This window comes from Phoca vitulina, unplaced genomic scaffold (assembly GCF_004348235.1).
Source record: "Phoca vitulina isolate PV1807 unplaced genomic scaffold, GSC_HSeal_1.0 scaffold4, whole genome shotgun sequence".
NCBI classification, from domain to species: domain Eukaryota; kingdom Metazoa; phylum Chordata; class Mammalia; order Carnivora; family Phocidae; genus Phoca; species Phoca vitulina.
The window spans coordinates 76,734,399-76,759,226 of NW_022589707.1; the positions used below are offsets into that span (position 1 = coordinate 76,734,399).

Here is a 24,828-nt window from a genome sequence, read left to right on the forward strand (position 1 = left end):
TATCATGTGTCAGAAGTCGGTTTTGAAAAGAGCCACTTTGAGGAACCTTCCTCTTGGGACAAGGCCATGTTGCCAACCAGTCATCGAGCGATTGGAAAACGCTCACATTGGCCACGGAGTTTTGCATCACATGAGGGAAAGCCTACGTCAAGGCTGCTGATGGACAGACAACCAACAGAAGCCAGTAATCTGCATAGCAGATGGAATGTTCTGCGGTTCCTCTAAAGCAAGATTCCTAACAATAAAACATTGGATGGGGTGCAAGAAAAGGAAATATTAAGTAATTTCTGGGTTTCTTACTTAATTGAATGGGGTATTACCTGCAGTAGACATTACAATTGTGTTTTTGTTTTTAAATGGACTTATATAAAGTGTTCCCCTGATAGGGTGTTCAGATTTAGCAAATAAAAAATACAGAATTCTGGGGCGCCTGGGTGGCTCAGTCCATTAAGCGTCTGACTCTTGATAAGGTCATGATCTCAGGATCATGAGATTGAGCTCCACTGTGGGTGTGGAGCCTGCTTGAGATTCTCTCTCCCTCTCCCTCTGCCTCTCCCCGCCCCACTCCCATGTGCACTCTCTCTGAAACAAACAGAATTCCTATTTAAATTGAATTTCAGATAAACAACAAAAATTTTTTTATATAAGTATGTCCTATATAACATATATCTCATACAGTATACAGGACATATTATACTAAAAAATATCATTCATTCTCTATCTGAAATTCCAATTTAACTGAGCATACTGTATTTTATCTGACAACCATCTTCCTGTAGTTTACTAAAAGTTGTATTTATTGACATGTAGAATTCAATTCAGGTTTCAATATGAAATCAGTGTTGTCTTCTCTTCCGTTTTCAAGTACTGAAATTTCTCGTCTAAGCTCTTTGCACTGGGCTTCTGTTTCTCTGCCCATCTCGCTTTTAGGTGCAGAATTAAAAATGTATTTTACTTTTATTTCTAACAAAGACAGATTTTAGAAACCTAGTTCCACTTTGAGCTTCATATTAAATGTATCTAAATTTTCTTATTAGCTGCATCTAAATTTTCCCATTATTCTCTTATTTTTTTCCCTTTTATGTCCCGATTTACGGTTTGTTAGCTTATAACTGTATCTTAAGGTCTTTCACTTTTGTTGTCCTAAGAGTAAGGATTAAATAAATATGTTTATATTTGTGCGCACACAAACATACACCAATAAATGATTAATATGGAAAACGTGGGTCATTATAAAGAAATTTTATTCCCACAAGGGAACATAATATACTGCTTTCTATAGAAGTAGGGGAAATAAAGGCCAGAAATAAACTAAAACATAAAGGTGACATTACTATTATTTTGAAGAAATACTCTTTTTGTATGAATTAGATTCATAGCTCTGAAAGATTAAGAAAAAGTTATCTAGATCTTTGTTCTGTTTCCCTATGGAGATGGGTGGTGGGAAACCCAAAAGTCATACTCCGAGCAAACCAAACCTAACTTGCTTCTGTGATCTATCCCCAGCTAGAATGATTCCAGAAAAAGAAAAATTACAGAACTAGGGATTTAAAAGTTTTTCCTTTATTTTTGGTGTTTTTATTTAAATATTAATTGGAATAAACTTGGTTTCGAGGAGGGGCCATCCTACAAAAAAACATATTGTACATTTGTAATATATGCTAGTTTGTTCCACACTATTATAGCATTTCTGTAGCTCTTCCAATGGAATTGAACAGAAAGTTGGACTTTAATCATGTAGAAAACTTGACCTTCTGGCTTAATCAAACCAAATCAAGTATATCTGAGATAGATGTTTTCTATTTATCTTCATTTAAATGTTTGTAGCATAATTGATAATTTGCCAAAGAAACACAAAGGGCCACATAAGTTATTTCTATTTGGGGAAATCTATTCTGATACTATTTCTTACTACGTGAAATTCCTTACTCCTAGCAACCAGCCTCTTTTTGACAATGTCTCAGAAAGGCTAACTATTTCTTCAGACTGAAGGCTCTGAGGCACAGGTCAGCATTAGGAATATTCCAGAAACTGCTGTAATAGGAGCAGGAAAGAAGCCCTGGGTCACGCCAATGGTTTGGGGTCAGACTAAATGAAACAGCCTTAAAAGAATGGGAAGCCAAAGTACCTCTGATGAAAGGTGGTGACATTAAACATCCCTCTCTCCTTGTCTGATCTTGACCAGTGGCCCTCTTATGCCATTTTAGTTCTGACACCATAACCACTGAGAGGTCAGATGATTACACATTTTCTGGAGGAGGAATAATCATCTCGTAGCATAATGTCCCATGCGGAGGCGAGAGCTCCATAACAGAACGACCATTTTCAATATATTTGTATCAAAGTCTAAGAAACTCCCAGCATCTTACAAATATAAAACAGGAAATACTCAAAATCCGTTCTGGCGCTCCAGGAAGAAGGTGATGATGCAAAGAAAGCCGAGGAAATAATTGAATGTTTTGACATTTTGAGAATGTACAAATGACATCTTTTGCAGAAGACCTGTTGCTGGCAATTGCATAAATCAACAAATAGATTTTATCCTTCACTGAAAATAATGGTTAATTGGCCAATAGGTTACTTTTTTTTTTTTTTTTCTGTAGACTTAGCGGTCAATTTGCTTTTGTTGGCATTTTTACAGAGTAAGTCAAGGAGACAAATGTATTTATTTATCTGTAATTTTCACTCTCAGCTGCTTCCAAAAAAAGATGTGATTAGATCCTTATAATTAAGTTACAATCGAACCACATGTCGAACAGAATTTTTTTCATTAGTTGGAAAGAGAGATAAGAACTTACAGGATGTGTAAGATGAGCTGATTCTTCTCATCTCCTTAGGTAGGATGGTTATTACATTTGAGCATTAGATTTAACTCTGGGTTCCAGAGAAAACTGAGAAACCTGATAGGTTACATACCTTTCCCTCTTTTCATTAAATGAAGTATCAGGTCTTCACAACGTGCATTGAGGTACGGTTAGTATTTACACCATGCCTGTGTGGGATTGCTTAAACATCTAGAGAATTGGGTATCCAGATTTCTGCAGGTATTTCCTATAAATGGGCTAGTTTTCAACTATTACCATTTTATAGGATCCCAGTTTTTAAGGTGATAAACACACAGTATGTGGTTTATTTTTAATATTTCACTTTTATTGGGCATTTTTCAGATACCAACTAACATTAACATGAGCAAAATTGTTCTGTTTTGGCTTACTAGGGCCAGTATATGTTCACCACCCCCCTCCCCACCATTATTTTTAAGCTTGTTTTTACTACTTTTTAAAAAACTGATACCGTATGATGATAATAATAAAAGGAAATAAGGAAAGGGAATCAATCTGTCTTTTGCTTTTCATTATCTAAATGGTCATTTGGATCACAACAGAGACAGTCCAATCTGCATACCATTTCTGATCATAAAAGTTGCTCAGTAAATCGGGGGGGCGGGGAAAGCACGGCTTTGTTGATACATGAGTCATTCAATTAACGAAGAGTTTGAGCTGCTTCTGCATGCCCAACATTGCTGGCACTAGCATAATAAATAGACACCTGCTCAGAGAAGGTCTCTGTGGGAGAACAGTCCCCAAAGAGTTATGCCTTTATACACTAGAATCTGATTCATAATACAGGTATAGACATTATTTTTAAATTTAGGACTAATGAGCTCTTCCGTAAGCGGCCCAAGGTGATCTCTCAAAACAGTTCGCTTTTCACTTGACCCAGAAAACCCTACAAGATCATGCAAATCAAGAGGTTCAAATCTCCATGGTCACTTTAAGAACACACGTGAAACTGCCCAGGCCGTCAAGGGTATGCAGATCCGAAAAGCTACCAGTGTCTAAAGGACGTCCCTCTGCAGAAGCAGTATGTGACGTTCCGTGGCCACACTGGTGGAGGTGGTGGGTGTGCACGGGCCAAATAGTGGGGCCGGACACAGGGTCGATGAGCCAAAAAGAGGGCTGAATTTTTACTGCACATGCTTAATAATGCGGACAGTAATGCTGAACTGAAGGGTTTAGATGTAGATTCTCTGGTCATTGAGCACATCCAGGTGAACAAAGCCCCCAGACGCAGCATGGAACTTACAGGGCTTATGGCCAGATTAACCCAGATGTGAGCCCTCCTGCCACGTCGAGATGATCCTTACTGAGAAAGAGCAGACTGTTCCTAAACCGGAAGAGGAGGTTGCACAGAAGAAAAAGATACCCCGGAAGAAACTGAAGAAACAAAAACTTATGGACTGGGAGTAAATTCTGCATAGAGTAAATGCAAATAAAAGTAAAAACAGAAAAAAAAAAATGTAGGACTCATGAAGGCTTGTTGATTCCTTTTTAACCACATAAAGAAGGTACACAAAGCAGAATTATTTTTGTACTGAGCAAAGGTATTTATCTTGAAGAATTTAATTTCTGTCTATATTCTCTCTGTCCCTCTCTCCCTCCCCCCCCCCCCCCCGCCACTTTTCCCCATTCTCTAGCTATGGCCGGGACACAGAAATCCCTAAGGATGGCTCAATCTTAGATCTCGTAAAGCAGCTGACCATTTGCCATACAGTTTACCTTCTCTGTGCCTCAGACTCCTCAGCCGTCAAATAAGGAAGTGTTCTTAGAATAATTAACATAATTCCAATGAAATTATTTGGGCTCCTTGAATAAAACTATAGCATATTTTGTCAGGCAACTAATTAATATTAATGCAATCATCTGAATATCATGCCACCCATAAGTGGTGGCAGGTTATATTTTCGAAGTTCAAATATTGTTTTCTTTATTACAGGTTTCTTTTCTCCATGGAAAACTCCAAAGTCTGTAAGTTGGAATTATTATGCTTCCTTCTTTATTTTTGGTTACTATTGCAATCCCATTAAATAAGAGTTAATTGGGTGACCGCAAAATCTCTTTTACCTCTGAGATTCTGTGATGTCAAAAGGACAAATCCTGAGTCCCTTTGTCTTGTACTACAAAAATAACATGTCTTACTTTCCTGTAAAGGCAGTTCTTCCTGTTTTTTAATAAACTTAGAAAATGGGCATTAACACTATTCAATATGGTGTACTATAGAAACCTTTTGTTTTTCCCCTGTCAGGAATAACTATAGTCTTTTAATATGGAATTTTTAGACACAGTGCAAATGATAGGCCTAGAGGTCTTGAGCTACAATTAAGTCTGGTGCATAAGAAATTTAACTTTGTATATATTTATATGTCTATATTTACATTTGAATGTATATGCTAAATATGTGTGTGCAAATATTGCAGAGACATACATATTCCACCAAACCTGGCAATCACTCAACTTCTGCATCTCCTTCAGAAGCTGGTGATCTCCGTCCGCCATCACCTAATCTCTCTGGGACTACTTCCCTCATGAATCATCCTGAAATGCTGATGCCGATATAGGAGACTGATGGATTTTAATACTCTTTTGTGTGGCTGGGTTAGCCAAGGCGGCTTCACAATTAGAAGTAGTTTTTCCTTGCCGTTAGATTGAAACTAGTAACTGGCCAAGTCCCCAGAACTGGCACTGGTTTTCTGGGATGCCGTTTCACGGCGGGCTAGAATACCGTGCCCTACCTGGGATGTCTAAAACTCACAACTAAAAGAGAACTATAGCAAAGTGATGCAAGTCAAAAACAAAACTCAGGGAATCACTTCTCCCACTATCTTCTTTTCTTCCCTCTCACATTGAGCAACTCAGATGAAAGTGGCCCCAAGTCTGGCCAGTGAGTAGGGAGTTCTTGGCTTAACTTATGCAATTCTCCTATTTCTTTCACTGAAAGACTATTTAACTGCTTGATTTTCTCCTTTTACAAAGGGAGGTAATATAATTTTGCATGCTTTTCAAGTACAATAACTGGCTTAATTAAATAATAAGCCTTGAAATGGTTTGAAGATGTGAAAGTGAAGTATTATTGAGCCCGGTCATATGCCCGAGCTCTGGGTTTCTCTCAAAGAGACATAAGGAAACCGGGAGCTGGAGATGAGGGACTGATCTCTTAGAGCTGCAGAACCTCCTCACCAGGCATGTCCTCCTTTGGGATCGGTCTCATCTGGTCCACAGAGAATATCAGATGGGGAAACTGGGCCTATTTAGGTTTAGTAAAACATTTTGTGATGTGTGTGGTTTGAAAAGAGGTGGTTTTAAAATGTTTAAAATGAAATTTGTTTTATCTTGGCCAACATTTAAAGAGGTAAATATTTAAATAATTTCTTCCTTTCATCACCAAAGTTAATCTGTGCTCTGTGGTTATACACATCTTTATCTAATTTAACAAGGAACCTGGCAACTTCATCATGGTGCTACAATTATGCTATTTAGTGATTTCCTTATGTGTACCACATTTACACAAATTATGCCGTTTGGCATAATTACAGCATTTTCTGTCATTATAGTAATTACATCCATAGTCAATAATTCCAAAAAAAGGTTTTATGGAACTTAATTTACAATTAATCCTGAACCTCCACATCCCTACAAAAGCTAAGGCTTGGACTTCCAGGCTCTAGACTGAGTGAGGATATAGGACTGTCGATTTAATGCCCTCCTGTATCCACCAGAAGCTCTTCAGACTAAGGACTGTAATGAGAAGCAGTATGATACACGTTCCGGGGCGCAGGCCCTGAAGGCATACTGCCCGGGTTCAAGCTTTGCTTCTTCTCCTTAGTAGCTCTATGACCTTCAACGAGCCACTTAAGTTGTCAGTATCTCCAGTTCTTATCTGTAAAATGGGAACAATAATAGTACCCCACTCATACAGTCATCGTGAAGAGTCTCAGTTCATGTCAGTTGCTTAAAACAGTACCTCTAAAATATATTGAGCTCAAAAATATAAAGTACTGTCATCCTAGAGAGCAAACACTCCATACATGAAATCTTAATAAATTAATGACTCTATAAAATGAACATAGTTTGCTGAAGTATTCATCTAAACAAATATATAAATATATACCCACAGTATATGGATTTATAGACTCTCTCCTCTTAGGATTGATGACGTCTGTCGTCAGGATAAGGAAATGTTAGCCTGAGTGAGATCTCTCCTCCTCCTGGTCCTGTGTCACTTCCTAACCCTCTTCTGTCTCACTGACCTACATCTTAAGCTAATCCATGTTGAGATAGTCATTTTGTAACAAGTAATATACCCCTAATTGTAGTGAGTTCTCGTGCTCTCCATCTGAAAGGAATCCAAGTTCATTCTTCAAGTACAGAATCAAATCAAATGCCTTCATATCCCAGCCCTGCCCTAAATTAGTGAGGGGGTACATTTAGACTACCCCAGCTTCTATAGGAAGTAAACGGTTTCTCAATAGAGTACTTCATGGGAGGTGGGGTGCTACCTCATTCACAAGCCCTCTACTCACAGTGTGCTCCCGCGATCAGAAGGTAGTTACATCATGATTCAGTTTTCCTGTTTTACCGTTTGAGGCCATGTTGTGGACTATATGTCCACTCTGTCCGTTGATAATTCAGTGACTGACTCTACCTTCATACAGTCAGGCATTCATTCATTCACCAAAGCCAGCAGAGATACAAGGTTTCTCCCAGATACTGAAAACAACCTCATTTCCATTTTTCCTTACCCTAGTGAGATGCCTAGGTTTGAACACCACTGGGACTGTGCAAGGCCCATTCAGAAGCCTGTGAGAGGTAAATGTCTGGCAGAAGCACAACTCTAGACAAGCCAAGGTCAGGAAAACACTAGGTGAAACAAGTGAGGTCCAAGGGCCTGGGCAACGAGACAGGATCAGAATCTAGGGCGTTCAAGAAGGTTGAAAGGAACAAGTGAGCAGAGTGTCCCAGCTGGAAAGCAGAAGTCCAGAGACCACGTTGTCTAAGAAAGTAAGAAGTCGACAGAGTGCACCCTTCAAAAGATGCTGTCAGATCAGCACACCAGTCCCAGTGAGCAGAGGGGGACCTCTGACCTCAGGGCAGGCAGTTTGCGCCATGGTCTTTGGGGTCAAAGCCAACAAAGAACTCAATCTGGGGGTGGGGAGCTATAGGACTGCAAGTCTGCTTCTTCAGTTATTTCATGGGCACAGTGATTTTCTGCTCTACAGTCTTTTAAGAAAGCCTGACAGATTGACCCAAGGGTTGATGAATGTCACAGCAAGATGTTGTGAATGCTTTACTAAGCATAATCCAGACTATTGACTAATTCCCCTGTTTCTGTGCTATAGAAATTGTAGAACTTGTCACTCTGCCCCTGTAACCTTCCCAACAATGCCTAAAGCATTATTTGTTCTGTAGTTTTAAGAATGTTTTTTAGAAATACTAATATTTCACCTGAAGCATGTTTGCTCCAATGATTGCACATGAACAATACATACACCAGCAAGACCTATGTGAGTATCAGCTCACCCTCAGTAGAAGATGAGAGAAAGAAATAGACATTTGCTGAGGCCCTCTGATGACGAGTGGGATTCTACAGCTACTCAGTCCACATATCTAACTTATTTACTGTGTAGAATTTAGTATCTTACGTTTAGAAACAGAAGGGAGAAAGTCACAGCCACAGTGCATCCACATGGTGCCTAAAGCCAGTAACTTTGAAAAATTAAAAAAGAATATGACTTTAGCCACAAATGTTGGTCTTCTCATCATAGCAAAGACACAGAGAATAGATGACCAAAGAAACCCAGAATGGCTTCCTAGATGAATTTTGCTATCAAATGAATTATGAAGTGCAGATTTTTACTAAATGGGAGCAAAAGGCCCACTAAGCAGAACATTAGCGAAAATTCTAAGCAAATTTGCCAGTTATCCCCCTCAATGTATTATTGTAAAAAGCAGTCCCATTAGAGTTACAAATTGGGTTGACCCGGGGTCTGCTGCTGACAGCTGCTGGACCTCTTTGCGCTTTCGAGATTATGTTTAATATTAGGGAATTGAGCTCAACTAGGGATTTTCCATCCTCATTAGATATAGAAACTTTGTTCCAATGAAATCTTGGTCAGTAGCCCATTACAGAAAACAAATGAAAATGGAGCCAAGTGCCTTAGTGCCTTCAGGCTTCGGTACCATAGACTGGGTGGCTTCTAAACAATAGCAATCTATTCCTCAGAGTTCTCGAGGCTGGAAGTCCAAGGTCAAGGCGCTGGCGGATTCAGTGTCTGGTGAGAGTCCACTTCCGAGATGTCCATCTTTTCTTTGTAACGTCACCTGGCAGAAGGGTCTTCAGGACTCTGAGTCTCCTTTAATAAAGGCACTCATCCCATTCATGCGGCCTCCACCCTCGTGACCTAATCGCCCCCCCGCAAAGGTCCCACCTCCTAGTACCATCACCTTGGGCGTTAGAATTTTAACATATAAATTTGGGAGGGGACCCAAACATTCAGACCATAGTATCAGTCTTACTGAGATACAGGTCAGTGACCCATTTCTTTCATAGTTTGCTGGCTCACTCGACACCTGCCACAGCCCCAGGTAGGTGAGCAAGTCACAGGGAACTTTGTTTTACAAAGTGACATGCACACTACATGTTACCTCACATTCCCTCAACTTTAAAATATTTATAACTGATACACCAGGGCTGGTGTAGGCGCCCTAACCGAGGTACAGCCAGCGTGGAAACAAAAGCAGGGCAGGTCAGGAGGGGACAGAAAGTTATAATCCCGCCAAGCTCAAAACAGTGTGTATCAAAGCTAGTTTGTTTGTTTTTTAAAAAAGAACAGTTATGAGTCAGCTAGATTGGGGGAAAAAAAAGAAAAACAGCTGACCATTGATGATCTCATTCATTCACTAAATTAACATTTTCTGAGCTTACCATGTGTTGGTAATACAACAATGAGGAAGACTCTGTCCCCAGGATCTGTCCCCAACGTGCGCTATTTGAGGAGACATAGGTAGACTTGCCATTATCCTGACATCTCATGAGCGTTGGATGTGAGGGGTGGGGAGAGGTGCTGTGGGAGCATCCATCACCAGTTCAGGAATGGTCAGCAAAGGCCTTCCAGAGGAGACATCTTCTCTGAGTCTAGTAGCCCCCAGGTAAAAGGAGGAAGGGAGGTGAAAAAGTGGAAAATGGATAAAGTTTGCAGGTAGGAGGAGAAATGAAGAAAGCACGCAAAGGTTCAGAGGCAGGAGAGGATCAGCGGATCCTGGGGAATGAGAGGAGAGACCATTAGTGAGCATGAGGACAGTGAGCAAAACTGGGTCATGACGAGCCACTAATGCCCCAGCGGGGAGTTTAGCCTTTAGCCTGAAGACCATGCTGCCCCAAGGCAGAATTTTAGACAAAAGGATAACCTGATCTAAGTTCTACACAGAGCAGGTTTATTCAAAGCAGAAAAGTACAAGTTGAGTTTGAATCAGTTGACTATTGAATGAAGGTGAAGTTGGTGGTACGAACAGGTCATCCCAGTTAACCCGGCTTTCTACGTGACAAAAGGATATTAGTCCTTGCCTTATCTACCTCATGGGGCCATGGTGCAGGTCAAAGAAGGTACAGTGTGTGAGAAAATATGGTAAACTGGGAAGTGTTCTAGAGATCTTTAATAAACTGTAGTGGTAGCAACCTCAGTAGTAGCATTTTGGGGAAGAAATTGCCAGATCGGCAGAAAATGAGGCTTCACAGAAGAATGAACAATTCATAAATCCCAGATGGATGCATGATTACTTCAAACTGTAAGGAAAGTGACCAAATGTTTAGGTATAGGAGATTATTAGGATATGTGTAGGTGTCAAAAGAATACGTGGAGACCACTTTATTCTCTTCTGTTTTAGTAAAGATGGTGTAATGTATCAGGGCCAGTTCCACACATTTCTATACACTTACGTGTAAAGCTATCTTGAGACCCATGTTATCTTTCTCGTGTAGTAGGAAAAAACGCTCAGAGAGCTTAAGTGATTAGCTGGAGATTACCAGCAATATGTGACAAGGTTACATATGTTTGCATTCAAAAGTCAGGCACCACTCGTGTTGAGTACCATCTATGGTACTTTAATATAGAGACGCAGAATCTTTTCTCACACTTATTCCCAAGTTGTAAATGGTTCATGGAAGAAACGTCCACAGGGCAAGAAGGTCTAACTAAGGAAAGTCCACAGGGCAGGAGAGTCTAATTTAAAGGGGGAGGGTTGTGGTATGTGACAAGGAAGAATTCAGCCATCTTGTGTTCTCTTTCGCTTTCCAGATAATGGACCGCTGGGAGAATCAAGGCAGTCCTCAAACGAGTTTATCTGCTCCGGCCATACCACAGAACCTGCCCTTCCCACCCGCCCTTCACAGGACTTCCTTTCCTGACTCAGAGGCCTTTGACCCAAGGAAGCCTGACCCATACGAGCTCTACGAGAAATCTAGAGCGATTTATGAAAGTAGGCGTAAGTGAAAGCCACATAAAACATGGGTACATTGATAATAGCTGAAGCCCTGCCAAGAGATATATTGAAGCTGAGATGATCTGGCGTGATTTTATATTCTGAGGTTCAAAAAGTATCTCAAAAGTAGAGCCAGCTGATCTAAACTTTTCTTTAAAAAAAAAAAAGCCTGTCAATTCAAAAAAAAAAAAAAAACCCACAAACCTTATATCTTTTGGTTTTATATTTTATTTCCTACTGTTTTCCCTCTAAGCCTCCGAGGAAAATCAGGAATGTATTTGGTGGGAAGGACGGGGGGTGGGGGGTGGTGGCAGAAGAGGTGGATAGTTTTGTTTAAGTCACCAAATAATAAGATAAATGTTTGGGATGTTTGTGTGCAATCTGATCTTGAGTCTGCAGCTTAGATTTTTTTTCTTGAATGCAATCATTGAAGAATTTAGGGCCATGAGTAAATGTTAAGCGAGTCCTTCCAACTCACAATCATGAAAGTAATGGTTCTGAAACCAGCAGAGAGCCAGGTGCCAATCATTTCTACCCAAAACTTCTGCTTCTCATTTAACACAGTGGGGCCCCTTTAATGCGGTGGGGCCCATTCAGTCATAAAACAAAATAGCGTGTATGCACTTGCCATCCTATTTGAAGGTCCCCTAAAGTTATTTCATTGCACTTTATAAATATTAGAAAACAAAGGTTTTGAATATTGCATATATGTTCCTCGTGCCTCTTTGCACCATCTGACAGGTCGTCTCTTCCAAATGTTAGAGGCCAGGAATCTGAATGGCATGAATGTATAATCTATGAGAGAAATGCACAGTATAATATGAACCTAAATAAACGGATCAAGAAACCTAGTCCAGTGAGAAGTGTTTGGTCCCCCACACTCCCTTTTACAGTCTGCTGACTTCCTTTGTCTCTGTGTTCCTCCAATGTCTTCTCTCCAGCTTTATCATCTGAAACATGAATAGCAAGTCTTAAACTGTGTGTGACCACAGAGGATCTGAAATCTGTTTATTCTTTATGAGCTCAGGGGCTGAGAATTATGCACCCAACTGGTAAGGGGAAGAGGAGACAAAATACCTTTTCCCCATCCTCTATAACCCTCTGTAAAAGCAATCTTCGTTGATAAAATAGTTAGGACAGCAGGGCAGGCATTGAGAAATCATTTTCATCAAAATGACCCCCCCCACACACACACCTCTTTATTTTAAATAATCAGCTCCGACAGGGCTACTATACTTCATCATTCCCCTTCTGGATGAGCAACTGAAATGTCTTTAAAGGATTGTGTAGTTAGAATATCTTTGCTGTGTTAGAGTAAGAACAAAGTAGTATGTTTAGCTGTATAATATAGGGTATGAATTCAGGGTGCTGATGCTCAGTAAACAAAAAAAATGAAAGATTTGAACACAGTTCTTAATACCTTTTCTGTTTCAATATCCAAGTATCTATGGAATACCCACTTAACTCTCAGTACCGTGGAGAGATACCAAAGATGAGTAATATGTCTTATTCTCACAAATTTAACTGGGCAAATGAGAATAAGTATTAACAGGTGTAGATATCGAGTTACAGTAGAAGTTCTAACTTGGAGGATGGAAATGCATTGCAGGATGAAAATATCGTCATGTCCTTGGCTTGTTTAAACTTTTGATTACTTTTAGGGAGCTTCAGGAGATGCTTCCTCTTGTTTCTGTCCCTTCATTAATCATTGGCTCCCATTCTTTTGTAGTTTCCTGACCAAGGCGAGGCTTTATTATTCGGGACAAAGGCAATGTTGGCCTTTATTCCATCTTCCCTTCATGGTGTCTGATACTGTGCTGCCCTCAGTTTCTGAGCAGGAATTGCGCATGACCTTCTTTTCAACCCTAAAAGAATTCTGATTTCTTTATCCAGCCCCTGCAATGCTGTTTCTGTTCATTGCCTTTCCACCGCTCACCTGTAACAGTCCAAGCAAACCAATCCACCTTAACCTCCCCTACCTTTCTTTTTCAGTCCTCCCCTGGGAGCTCTTTATCCCCTCTGCTTCCGCAGCCACGCCAACACCCAACAGCCTGACTCCCCCCCTCCCGGCCCCCTCCGCCCCATCCATGCTCCACGGATGCCACTGCTGCCTCTGCTCTAATGGGGTCCCCCCTTCGTGTTTTTGTCGGCTCTTTAATGTTTCTGAGGTCACAGCAGTGTTTTCAGGGTCACAAGTCTTAGGAAGCCAAAAGAGGGCAAGCTCATTTTCTTTCCCATCCTTTGCTTTTCTATCATGTTATTTCATAACACTAAATGGAGTGTGAAAGAAACAGGGAAATCATGTCAGGGGAGGCAAAGCTCTACCCTGAAGATTAAGGAAACCAAACAAGCACAGGGCTACTTTCTCAGGTCCCTGGATAGCTGATCAGTTCATTCTGCTTGTGGACTTGCAAGTGTCTAGAAAAAACAAAGCAGCCCTTTGCCCTCTCTACATTCCCTGTTTCCAGTTATGAAAAAGTTTCATTCTCTCACTTACATGTTGGGAATGCCAGAAAAATCTTTTTTTTTTTTTTTTTTAATGAATTGGGGGAAAGCTCAGTGTATTTCCCATCATCTCCCAATAGGTTTTCTTTAACAATCATGAACTATGTGCATCCATACAAAGGAACCATATTCAAAATTTTGATGTGAACCATGCCTTATTCCTTTGAATCACATGCATAACATTTAGGTTTCACTCTGTTTATCCTTGTGTCCCCGAAAGCTTTTTCCTGGGAGAAAAATCCATGGGGACCAGGGAAAGTATGGAAGGGAATCCCAACCAGAGCTTGGCTAAACCAAGCTCTTTGACATTTTCCCTGGCCTATAGCAATTTCATGGTATCTTCCCTTCCAACCGGGTCTAAAGCTAAAGAGATATTTTGCATTCTCACTCAAAACTGGGTTGCAGTAACCGAAAAAGAAAGGATGTACCTCCACCCACACGCTTCTGCTGCACAGAGTTCCAGAATGTTTGTTATATCAAGGCTGTCAAGAAGTATTTGGATTCAAGTCACCAGTCCCCTGCAGATGATGGAAATTTATCAAATGATGTAAATGCTGCTCTGCCTCATTTGGCTCATAATTAGATTATACTGACATTTTAATGTGCATGCATGGGACATCTTAATAAAGATGTATTCCCGAAAAAAAATGGAGTGATTTTAAACAAAGACAACCATAGGAGACTAGAGCCCGCATGAAACAGAACATGATGGGCACATGCCTATGAGAGAAGAGCTGGAAATGCCTCCCATCTTCATGAGAGCTCAGGATGAGATGGAACCAAAGAAAGCAAGAACGAAGGTTCTTCCGGCAGACAGGGCGGTGTTTCCAATTTCAGAGCGGCACACAGAGTGTCTAGAGGTAGCGCCTCCGGGCTCCACATCGATCAACAAGAATGTCTGAAACATGCAACACGTGTCTAGGGCTCTGCTGGGCACTCCACGAGGAAAAAAAAAAAAAAATCACGAGAAATAAATCCCACTTGCACAAAACTTCCACCGAAATGAAGGACACAAAAACCGAGGAAGACAATTCCCGAATGAGACTGCAGGACACAACCCAGCAGATCATATCAGCATTTCAACCAGCGAAATTGTGCAGTAACTGTAGACAACAGTTCCAGTGTAATTAGACAATTAGACCAATGGTTTCTCATTCCATGGGCAAAATTGATGTTTAATCAGGAGAATGTCATGTGTTCAATATCTTCTAATTATCAAAAATCTCATTAGTCCTTATTGGAAAATGCTGTGCAGAAAGAAATTTGTTTTTTCTAACTTACTTCCACATAAGCTTAAAGCGTCTATATCTGAAAGAAACATGCCCCCCAAAATCCCAAAAAAGGTTTTGACCAATGGGCTTTTTTGGGTTTCCATGTTAATAATTTAAGCATTGGCCCTCTGGCATTACCAGCAATTCCCAGAAAAAGGCAAAAATCTTTGTGATAAAGATCACTTTTCTCACTGTGTAATAATAACCTCTGTTGATAACTGACTTCTTGCTTGTCCCCATTACTTGTGTTTTTTTAAGTTGAAAGCAAGGAAAATACGCACCTTTGCACAGTGGGATAAGCCATGCTATTTTTTACTTCTCCCTTCTCTGTCCTTTTCTCGGGACTCTCAGGAAAGAAGGACTAATTTTCTTTGCAATCACAAGAGGAAGGGCTTACATTTTCTCATTTTGTAGGCTAATCTTGAAAAAGAAACTATTGTTTACCATTTCTAACCTTGAAAAAGAAACTGCTTCTAAAGGCCCTCGCTGCCTCTCTTCTCTCCCATCTTCTCCTGCCATTTTCCCGATATGTGATGGTGTCACGCATTTCTGATATGAGAAGAAAGAGTTTCGTAACAACCTACATCCCCATGGGGTGACATAGGTGGACAACATTTACCAGTTTGCCTGGGACGGTCCTGCTCTGTGTCACCCTGGCATAATTACTAATAGCTTCCCTTTCACTCTCCAGTTTGTCCTCAGTTGAATGATGAATTATATGGTTTCCCTTTACTATATAATCTATTAAAGAAATAACATCATTACTGTCCAAGAAAAGCATATATCTAAATGTACAGATCATGAATAAAAATTTTCATACCTACTCCAATAAATAATTTCCTTCAAGTTAATTTATTTGGCTGACTGTATTTTTCCCATACATGCTTTATTCCTAATTTGAGGTAAAGACACACATGGTGGCTTGTCTCGGTAGCCAGACTCCCAGCAAACTCCCTCCATACTCAGAAAATTGTGTGTATGTATAAATCTAGAGCATGGCAAACGAAGTCCAAAAAATAGGCAGCAAGGCTTCACTCATTTAAGGATTATGCCATGGAGTTTTCGTTCTTCTCACAGACAGTAAATCAGATTCCACATCGCAATAATCGCAGGCCCAAAAGGGAGGTAATTTTGTCTGTCTTCCTGCCTCTAGGAAGGATTATACTTACATAACTTCGGAACAATGGCTGTCGTGACTCCTCCTCTGGATGCCAAGCAAGGCAATAAAAGTTCTTCCCAAAGAAAATGGAATCACTTTAGAATCTTACAAAATAAAGTTCTGATCGTGCTAAAGAACTTGGCGATCTAGGAATGAGGGCGCTGTCCTGTTGCTTCGCTTTGCTTTAAGCCAGACTTACTGTTAAGGTTTGTCTCATCATCCTCGGTTCATGGGGCCATTTCTCGAGCATACTCCTCACTGCAGCCTCAGAAGCCAGAGCAACAAACAGATGAAAACAGGAAGAGACAAGAGAAGAAAAATCCGCGTTCTCCGAAACCCTTCCCTCGTGATTCTGTCCCTTGGTGTGAACCCAAGTTGAATTATGATTGAAGTTGTCCACACTTTTTTTCTCTTCACATTGAACCTTGCTTATTATAAATAAGCAGTTTATGAGGTACAACGTGTCTACGCTCCCTTGCAGTAAGACATCACTCAAATGTAGGATTATAAAAGTGTCAGGGATCCGTGTGGTGTAATGTGCCGTATGGTGGATGGAACCTCTTTAGAACACAAATTCCTCTGGAATTTCTTCAAAAAGCTCACGTGATCAATTTTCCTTTCCAGAAATTAAGAAGAAATAACCCATATTAAGCAATGAGTATTGCCACGAAGGTAGCAATCAGAAGTAACCCCAGGCCAGTTGAAGCATAATGGAGGAGCAAGGTGGTTTTTAGTACTATACTTGACAAGAAATTATACTTCATAACCGTTCAAAAACAGAATCAAAAACATCTATGGCTTTTATCCTACGGTTTGTTGTCCATTGCTCATTGCAAAATTCTTTCGTTGTTCAGTATTACAATGCACATATAACTTACGGCTAATCACAAATGGGTGGTTGTATTTCTAAAGTAGTAGTTTTTCTGCAGCTTTTTCCGTGTCATCGGTGAGCAAGGGCTGTAGTTGGCACTGTCCCTCATCCTAACACGAGAATCACTTGGAAAGACGGAGGTAGTGTAAAAATATGAGCCACCCAGCGCAGGACTTGAGACTCTAAATGGAAACTGACAGTGGGAGCCACATCACACAAGGTGGCTATGCAACATCCAGAGCTTTCAGGCTCCAGTCTCCCTTGCCAATGTGATTAAACATCTGATACAGTCAAGCTGGAAATGTCAATAGGTTTAAGAAAGGTTCTGACGCATCATGGATGCCATAGCCGTAGGCAGCTCTTAAGCGATCATGAAAGGCCTCCTTGCCTTCCGAGAGAACCCGCACATCTGAACGCTGCTAGACCAAGCCCTGGCCTCATTCGCTTGGACATTGCTGTTGCCCAATGGCTTTAATGTTCTTAACAAACGTTCTCTGGTGCACTATCTTATTTTAGTGAAATATTAAAAGAAGATGATACATAAATGTTAAGACACTTTTGTCAATGACTTTAGCATTAGAATCATAAAAGGCTAGAAAAAAATTTAATAACATTATCATTTAAAATGTCCTCGACGATGCTATAAAGGTTAATTTCCTGTACCTTTTTCCCATGGGAAAGCCATTATTGCTGGCCTTCATATAATTTATGTTATGGTTTAATCTGTGGAAAAAAATTGCCTTTCAGCTAGAGTTCTAGTATAGCACATTATGCGTCACTTTCCAGTTATAATATATTGATCGAGGAGATCAGTCATTCCAGTGAAGCTGTGTTTGCCATTTTTAATATGTGCATTTTAATTGGGAAATCTAATTTCAAAAATAGTACTTTTGGGTAGCTTTGTAAACAATTATGGTAATATTTATATTTCTAATAGGTCCCTTTTAATAAAGAAAGTTACCATGACATGAGCTAAGAAATAAAGATAGTGAAATAAATAGGTTGGGGACACATTTTTCCCATGTATTTTAGAAATGAGATCCAATCTGATGGCTAATAAATTTATTTCATTCAATAGTTTAAAACTTAATGCTCCTGGAATCAGAGGATGGGGGGTGGGGGGCCAGGGGAGGTTGTGAGAAGTAAACTCTAAAATCAGTCCTTGACTGAAAGTTCTTTAGTATGTCAGAGCATTTTGTTGGTAGCACAAGTTGACAATGCAACCCAAAGTACTTTCATGAATAAATATGAGACCATCAGGACTGCAGTAAACCGAATGTAATTGCTGGATGGCAAGTAGGTCCTAGTGAGATTATGATAATATAAAATGTCAGTTTTACAACTAATGGAAGTGTTTAGAAGGTAGCAGCCTTCTATCCCTGATACAGCTCTATCTTTCTGATGAAATGATATTTCTCCATTTATAATCCTACGCAGTCATACTATACATGGTGGACTTTTAGGAAATAACAGTTCTGGAGAACTAATTTGCCTTTACTGCAAAGACACAGATTACCTGGCAAGATGATCATTCTGCCCTCAAGGAGAGAGCGTGCAGGGTATGGTCGGAAACACCTGTCAAACCCAGAAGGCCAGTGACACTCTGCCTTGTTGTCACCCTCAAAAAGCTTCGATTTCATTTTTGTCATTGAAGAGTGGAGAACTCTTTATATGAAACAAAGCTCAATAAGAAAGCAATCAGAATTTGGTCTTATTTTAACTTTTATTAATGTAATAATAAAATACAGATTTTATAGTGCCTCATATATCTAGTGCAGTCTGTACACAGTATTTTATGCTCATGTCCACAAATTTTTATGTTATATATAGCAGAAATTACATCAAAATCCTAATGAAGGATCTATATTGCTAACAGAAACCGATGTAACTCAACTACTTCTACATCACTTCAACTGTCCAAATAATTGGAAGTATCAAAGTATTTGGACTGATGGACATAAGTCAACACACTCATTGATTGAATTTTCCACCTTTCATCTCAGTACTTGATGACACGATATCTTAACCTGATTTTAAAAACCTCTATTTATTTTGTGCATAGCTCAGGTTCTGGATTGACTTTACTTCTCAATAAGCATTTTTATAATGAGAATCAAAGCTTAATTTTTGAAAAGGAGGATCTTTTTTTTCTCATTCTGATCTAAAAGAATTCAGATTTTTCTATTTTGCTGCATGTAAAAGAAATATATTTTACAGACCTATTCATATACATAAAACAGGGTGTGTCCTGTCCACTAACGTCCATGGATTTTAGAGAAACAAAATCATTAAATTGGAGCACCGAAGGTTGGGGGTGAGTTATAAGAGCAACAACAAAAAAAGTTAAAGATGAATTTTAAAATGCCGTAAATGAATTTCAATTTTAATTCCCCATTTTCCCATCCAGAACAAGTGCCACCAAGGACCAGTTTTCGAATGGATTCCTCTGGCAAGTATACCCACAGTCCTGTGAATGAAACGTCTTCCATCATGTGTAACAAATCATTCTTCTGAGTAGTATCAGCTTATTAGTATATAATCACTGTGCTAATTTGATTCACCCACATACGCACGTATTTAAGGTAGAGAGCAAGTCCCATCAAAGTGGGTCTACTTGGCTGCCAAGGAAACAAACAAAAGAGAAGGGAAGAGAGTCATACTCGTTAATTACTTTCATAAAATGCTTTAGTAAAAGACTAGACTAAAAAAACCAGGTGCCAATAAAAGCCACCAGACTGACTAGGTCCAGGATGCCTGATGGAGTAGCTTCTGGCCACATTAAGCTAGTGGGCAATGGAAATGTGGCTACTCTGAACTTAGATATTAAGATGTATGTAAAATCCATATTGGATTTCCAAGACTTCATACAAAAAAGAAATAGAAATGTATATTATCTCACTAATTTTTTTATATTGATTAATGCTTAAATAATATTTTGGATATACCAGCTTGAAATCCATTATTAAAGTTGATTGTACCTGTTTCTTTTTGCTTTTTAAAATGGGCTGCTGGAAAATTTTAAATTACTTATGTAGCTTCCATTTTATTTATACTGGACCATGCTAGACTAGATAACTAGAAATAAGCTAGAGTACCTCAAGAGATTTGCAATTTAGATGTTTCCAAAGAACTTACTGGAAATTTTGCTAATGTGGGATGAAATGATTTTTACATCAACTAAATATCTATGTCAGTTTAATTGTTTTAAACCATGCCACTTACAAAATGCAACATTTCAATGGTATTTTAAGTTAGAATAGAATATCATAGTTCAAAAGCTTTCAGTAAGAATCAATTAATATACTTAAAAGGAAAAACTTTTTTTTTTTTACCTAACGGTTCTGAAAATACTTACCAATTTTGGTTTAGGATGAAATATTTAATGTTATTACGGAAATGAAGGAGGAAAAGGAAAATTCAGATTTTTTTTTACTTTTAGAAAGTGCTTTAAACAGCTACTTAGACCACTGGACTGAAAGCCAGAACACTGAAACAATTGCAGAAAAGCATGTTTCATAATAATAGTACTATTTCAGATCTGCAGGCTCACAGCACACATCTCTAGAGTGTTTCCATGATGACAGCTCATTATCCATCTCAGCATGTTCTAACACCCCTTGGAGAATATATGTGCTTGAGATCATTTCATTCTGTAAGTTTCCATGTCATTTTTTTTTTTTGGATATGTAGAAAATATGGAAGATACTGCTTCGCATTTTGTCCTCAAGTAAAGTATAAAGTATTTGTTTAGCTTGGCCTGAAAATTTTTAAACTATGATTATTCTTATACATTGACTGTAAAATCCTTGTAATTTTAAAAGATTATCTTAAGCCCAGAAGGAAAGTGAGACCTAGTAATTACAGTTGCAAAATGAAAGTAAGATTTAATTTGAGACTCTAAATCTCTATTTATTGGCCACAGTAAGCACATTTCTTGAAAATCTCAGCTTCTGAATAGACTTTATTTAAAAACAAAAAAAGCAAGAGAGGAACCACCTAATAGCATAGATTACCTATATATATATATATATATCTGCACAATACTTTTGCATTTCAAAAAATATGCATTAGTTAAAAGAGAAAAGTTATAATAATGGTTTGCTTATATTATACCACTATGTAGTCCAGATCTTCAGGAAAAGAACCAATCCAAATATTTGATTAAATGTCCACACAAGTATCAAAATATTCTGGAAAATCATGACTACCTCAAAAATAAATGGATCTCCCATACTTCTTCTCACATTTATAAAAGGTCCTTTATCAAATTATGTGTCATAATTTTTCACTCAGATACATTTATCATAATTATAAGGTATTTATTAGCTTTAGCTGCTTATGATGCCTAAGTACAGAGGCAAAACTGATAGTAGGAAGTCCTAAACAATGTAATTATGAAAAGAAGTGATAACTCTACCATAGAATAATGCCGTGGTTTATCAGGTGTACTAGAGTGGTGAGTATCTTAATTAAATTCAAGAAACATTTATTTAGCAACTCCTACAGGCTGTGCATAATGGAATACTACAGATGATAAGGATAATTATGCCATCATCGAGGAAGAATGATAGTGAGAAACAATACATCCGTAGCCGGGACCTTTGAATGGATAACTTCACCCCAAGCCAAGAGAGCCAGGGTGTGGATTATCACAGAAACCAAGAGTAGAAATCACTTCCAGGAGAACTTTCCTTGTTTAGAAACAAAAGACATCAGGGGGTCAGAAAGGGTGTGTCAACAATGTCAAGTGAGGCACAGAAATCAATCAGAATGTGGAAAGGGAAATGGCTGTTTGATGTGGTCATTAGGATGTCATCAGTGACCTTAAAGGGAGTGCTTTCAGAAATGCCGCCACAGCAGAAGCCAGACTGGCAGGAGTAAGTCACAGATGAGAGACTGGGGATGGGGAAGTAAAGGCCCCACTAGAGACTACTCATCCAAGACAGAAATGGGGAGCACGAGGGGGTATTTGGTATGGGGAAATCTGAGTGGATTTGAAGGCTGAGGGAGAAAACCCCACAGAGTGGGAGCTGGCTTCTATATAGCTAAAATGTGTCCGGCCACATTCATATTACCGAAGGTATAAAGGAAAAAAGTAAAGAGAAGGCATTCTTTTAAAGCAAAAATGTATTAGCTACCTATCTGGTAATATTAGATTCAAGGGATAGAAACTATTTAATTCCTACTTAACTCATTCTGTATCTGGACTGCTTTGAAAGTTCAGAGACCAGGGACCTATTTAATAACCACCTTTGATTCCTGATTCCTTCCTCAATCTCTTTCCTAGATCTCTTTACAAGGAAAAACCAAATAACTAATGCTCTTTCCAGCAGGAAAAATTGAATGAATTCGTTCTCTGTGCCAAACTGATAATCAGCCCATGGTACTTACATTTTAATTAAAACATGAAAGGGGATTCAAGTACCGAAATTTAATTGACATGTTTGCAGCATCCCATGTGCCAAATTAATCCATAAATGCCGTTCTTTGCATTTGTGAAGCTTGAATCCATTCATGAAATTAATCAGTTGTGTTCAGTTACCCACCCTTTTCCCTAAAACTATGCACAAAGTCATGCCTTTCCAAATCTAGACCAAGGATACATACAGCATGGGAAGCTTCTGGAGTCTTAGTGCAAAATAAGAAGCAGCTTTTGAAATTCTGCTTTTCTCTCTTATGAGGGAGGTTGTCCTTATACCTGGATGTGGCCACCATTTGCTACTTTTAGTACTATTAGTTTTTCAATATTAGTGGGAGCCCAGGATAAATCAGGACTTACAAATTCCATTCTGGTAGTTTGCCACAGTGCTCATGGAAAGTCCCCATCTGGGACAGATGTCTTTAGATGATTTATTTCATAATGCCTGAGGATCCTGGGACCCAACTTCTAAAGAAGAAACAACAGTAGCCAGGAATGGCCATTGAACACACAAATCCAGAGTGTTCTGCCTCTCCTTAGTCCAAGCAATGCCTGAGAGTATCCCTGACAGTTCTGCAAAAAGGGCTGAGGAAAAGGAAGGTAAACAAAGAGCGTGGAAAGAGAATAACCAAGAAAGCAGAAAACAAACAAAAAAAGGATGTTGGTGGGGGCCCAGTTGAGTGACATCAAAAGTGACTCAGGTCCCACTAGGTGTCCACCAGACTCCTTCATCAAACAGCCTTCCAGGTGCATGGTTAGCAAACCAACAGGGGAAAGAGGTGGTGATTGTTAAATTCTGTCACAGTGGGGTGAAGAGTTGGCCCTTAGATTTCTTTGCCTTACGTTTGTGCATTAACAGGGGAAGAGACAAGTCATGATCTGGTAATTTTCAGTGTGTCATCAGACCAGGGCTCCTGGGTGGCTCAGAGGGTTAAGTGTCTGACTTCAGCTCAGATCATGATCTCAGGGTCTTGGGATTGAGCCCCACAGATCAGGCTCCCTGCTCAGTGGGGAATCTGCCTGTCGCTCTGCCCCCCCCCCCCCCCCCCCCCCCCCGGCTTGTGCTCTCTCTCAAATAAATAAAATCTCTAAAAATAATAAAAATAAATGTGTCATCAAGCCAGAAGAGCAGCTAAAGGAAAGTATCAGAAACATCATAAGCTTACAAGAGAGCTAACAAAGCAGGGGGGAAAAAAGAGTAATGTCTCTCAGCTTTGTGCATATAATTTTAGTTATTTTTTAAAACCCAGACTCAAAAGGATGGGGAGGGCAGAGGAAGAAACCAGAGAAAAATTATCCTTCTAAAAGCTCTTATTCCCACCCCACAAAAAAGTACTACTGCCTTAAGGCAAAATCTATCATTTAAACTTTTTTTTCCAGTGACTATGTCTCTAAAGTTTCCATGCCCTGAAGCCTCTGAGTCTATGTTCAAAATTAACAAAGAAATTTTTAAAAATAATGTGTGCTGGCATCCGTCTCTAATAGGTCTCTCTTCGCCTCTCTCGACTTGTTCATGTACCATGTAGCTAGTCATCTCTGCCTGGAAGAATGGAGGGTGGAGATGACATGGTTGGCACATATCACCCTACATTTGAAATCAGAGTGGCCAGAGCCTCGTCAGGAGATTGTAATGTCACCAGATTGCACACAAAGAATAAGAGGAGGAAGATAAATGTCCCACTCACAGCTGTTCTTCAAAGTCAAATAAAATTAACCAGCTAAAATCTATATTCTTTCTACTAAAAACAAGAGTCCTGAGTCATTCATTAAGGAAACACTTTCCAATTCCTCTGGGAATGACAGCATTCTCTGACACAAGACAACCCCCTTGTACTTTGGCACATCTCAAAATTCTGTTACTGGGATTCTCATAATTTCAGCATTCTCTTGGGGGAACGTTTTATTTAGCAAATAAAATGGATTGCAGAGTAAACTCCTTTTAGAGTTCCCCATGTAATATGGATTGCTGCTGAAGCCATTGGAAGAACAGTTTCCCACCTACCTTACTCACCAGTGATGCAAAAATGAGAATATTTATAGGAGTAGATGGAAAGTTCTGGTTATACATATGCTAGTGCTATCATTTTAAGTGTCAAAAATATATTATCTCTTTGTATTTTTTGTCTCTATGTGTTTTATATATGGCCTAGAGTCCTCTAAGCTTAAAGTAACCTAGAGAAGAGATTGCTGTGAGCAGTAGAATCATAAACAACTTCTAAAGATTTGTAAGTGGTTGGGCATTATCTGTCATCCTCCCATCTCCTCTTGCCTTTCCGCTTCCCCCGGGA

General features: G+C 39.4%; 1 protein-coding gene across 3 annotated transcripts in view; it reads left to right on the forward strand.

Moving 5' to 3' along the window:
* MAGI2 (membrane associated guanylate kinase, WW and PDZ domain containing 2) overlaps positions 1-24,828 on the forward strand; it is a 1,320,571-nt gene that overhangs the window by 1,144,664 nt on the left and 151,079 nt on the right. For all 3 annotated transcript variants that reach the window (XM_032401138.1, XM_032401137.1, XM_032401139.1), the window contains exons 11-13: positions 4,777-4,808; positions 11,132-11,318; positions 19,529-19,570. In XM_032401138.1, coding sequence (XP_032257029.1) covers positions 4,777-4,808; positions 11,132-11,318; positions 19,529-19,570 — 261 coding nt within the window. The remainder of the gene's footprint in view (positions 1-4,776; positions 4,809-11,131; positions 11,319-19,528; positions 19,571-24,828) is intronic.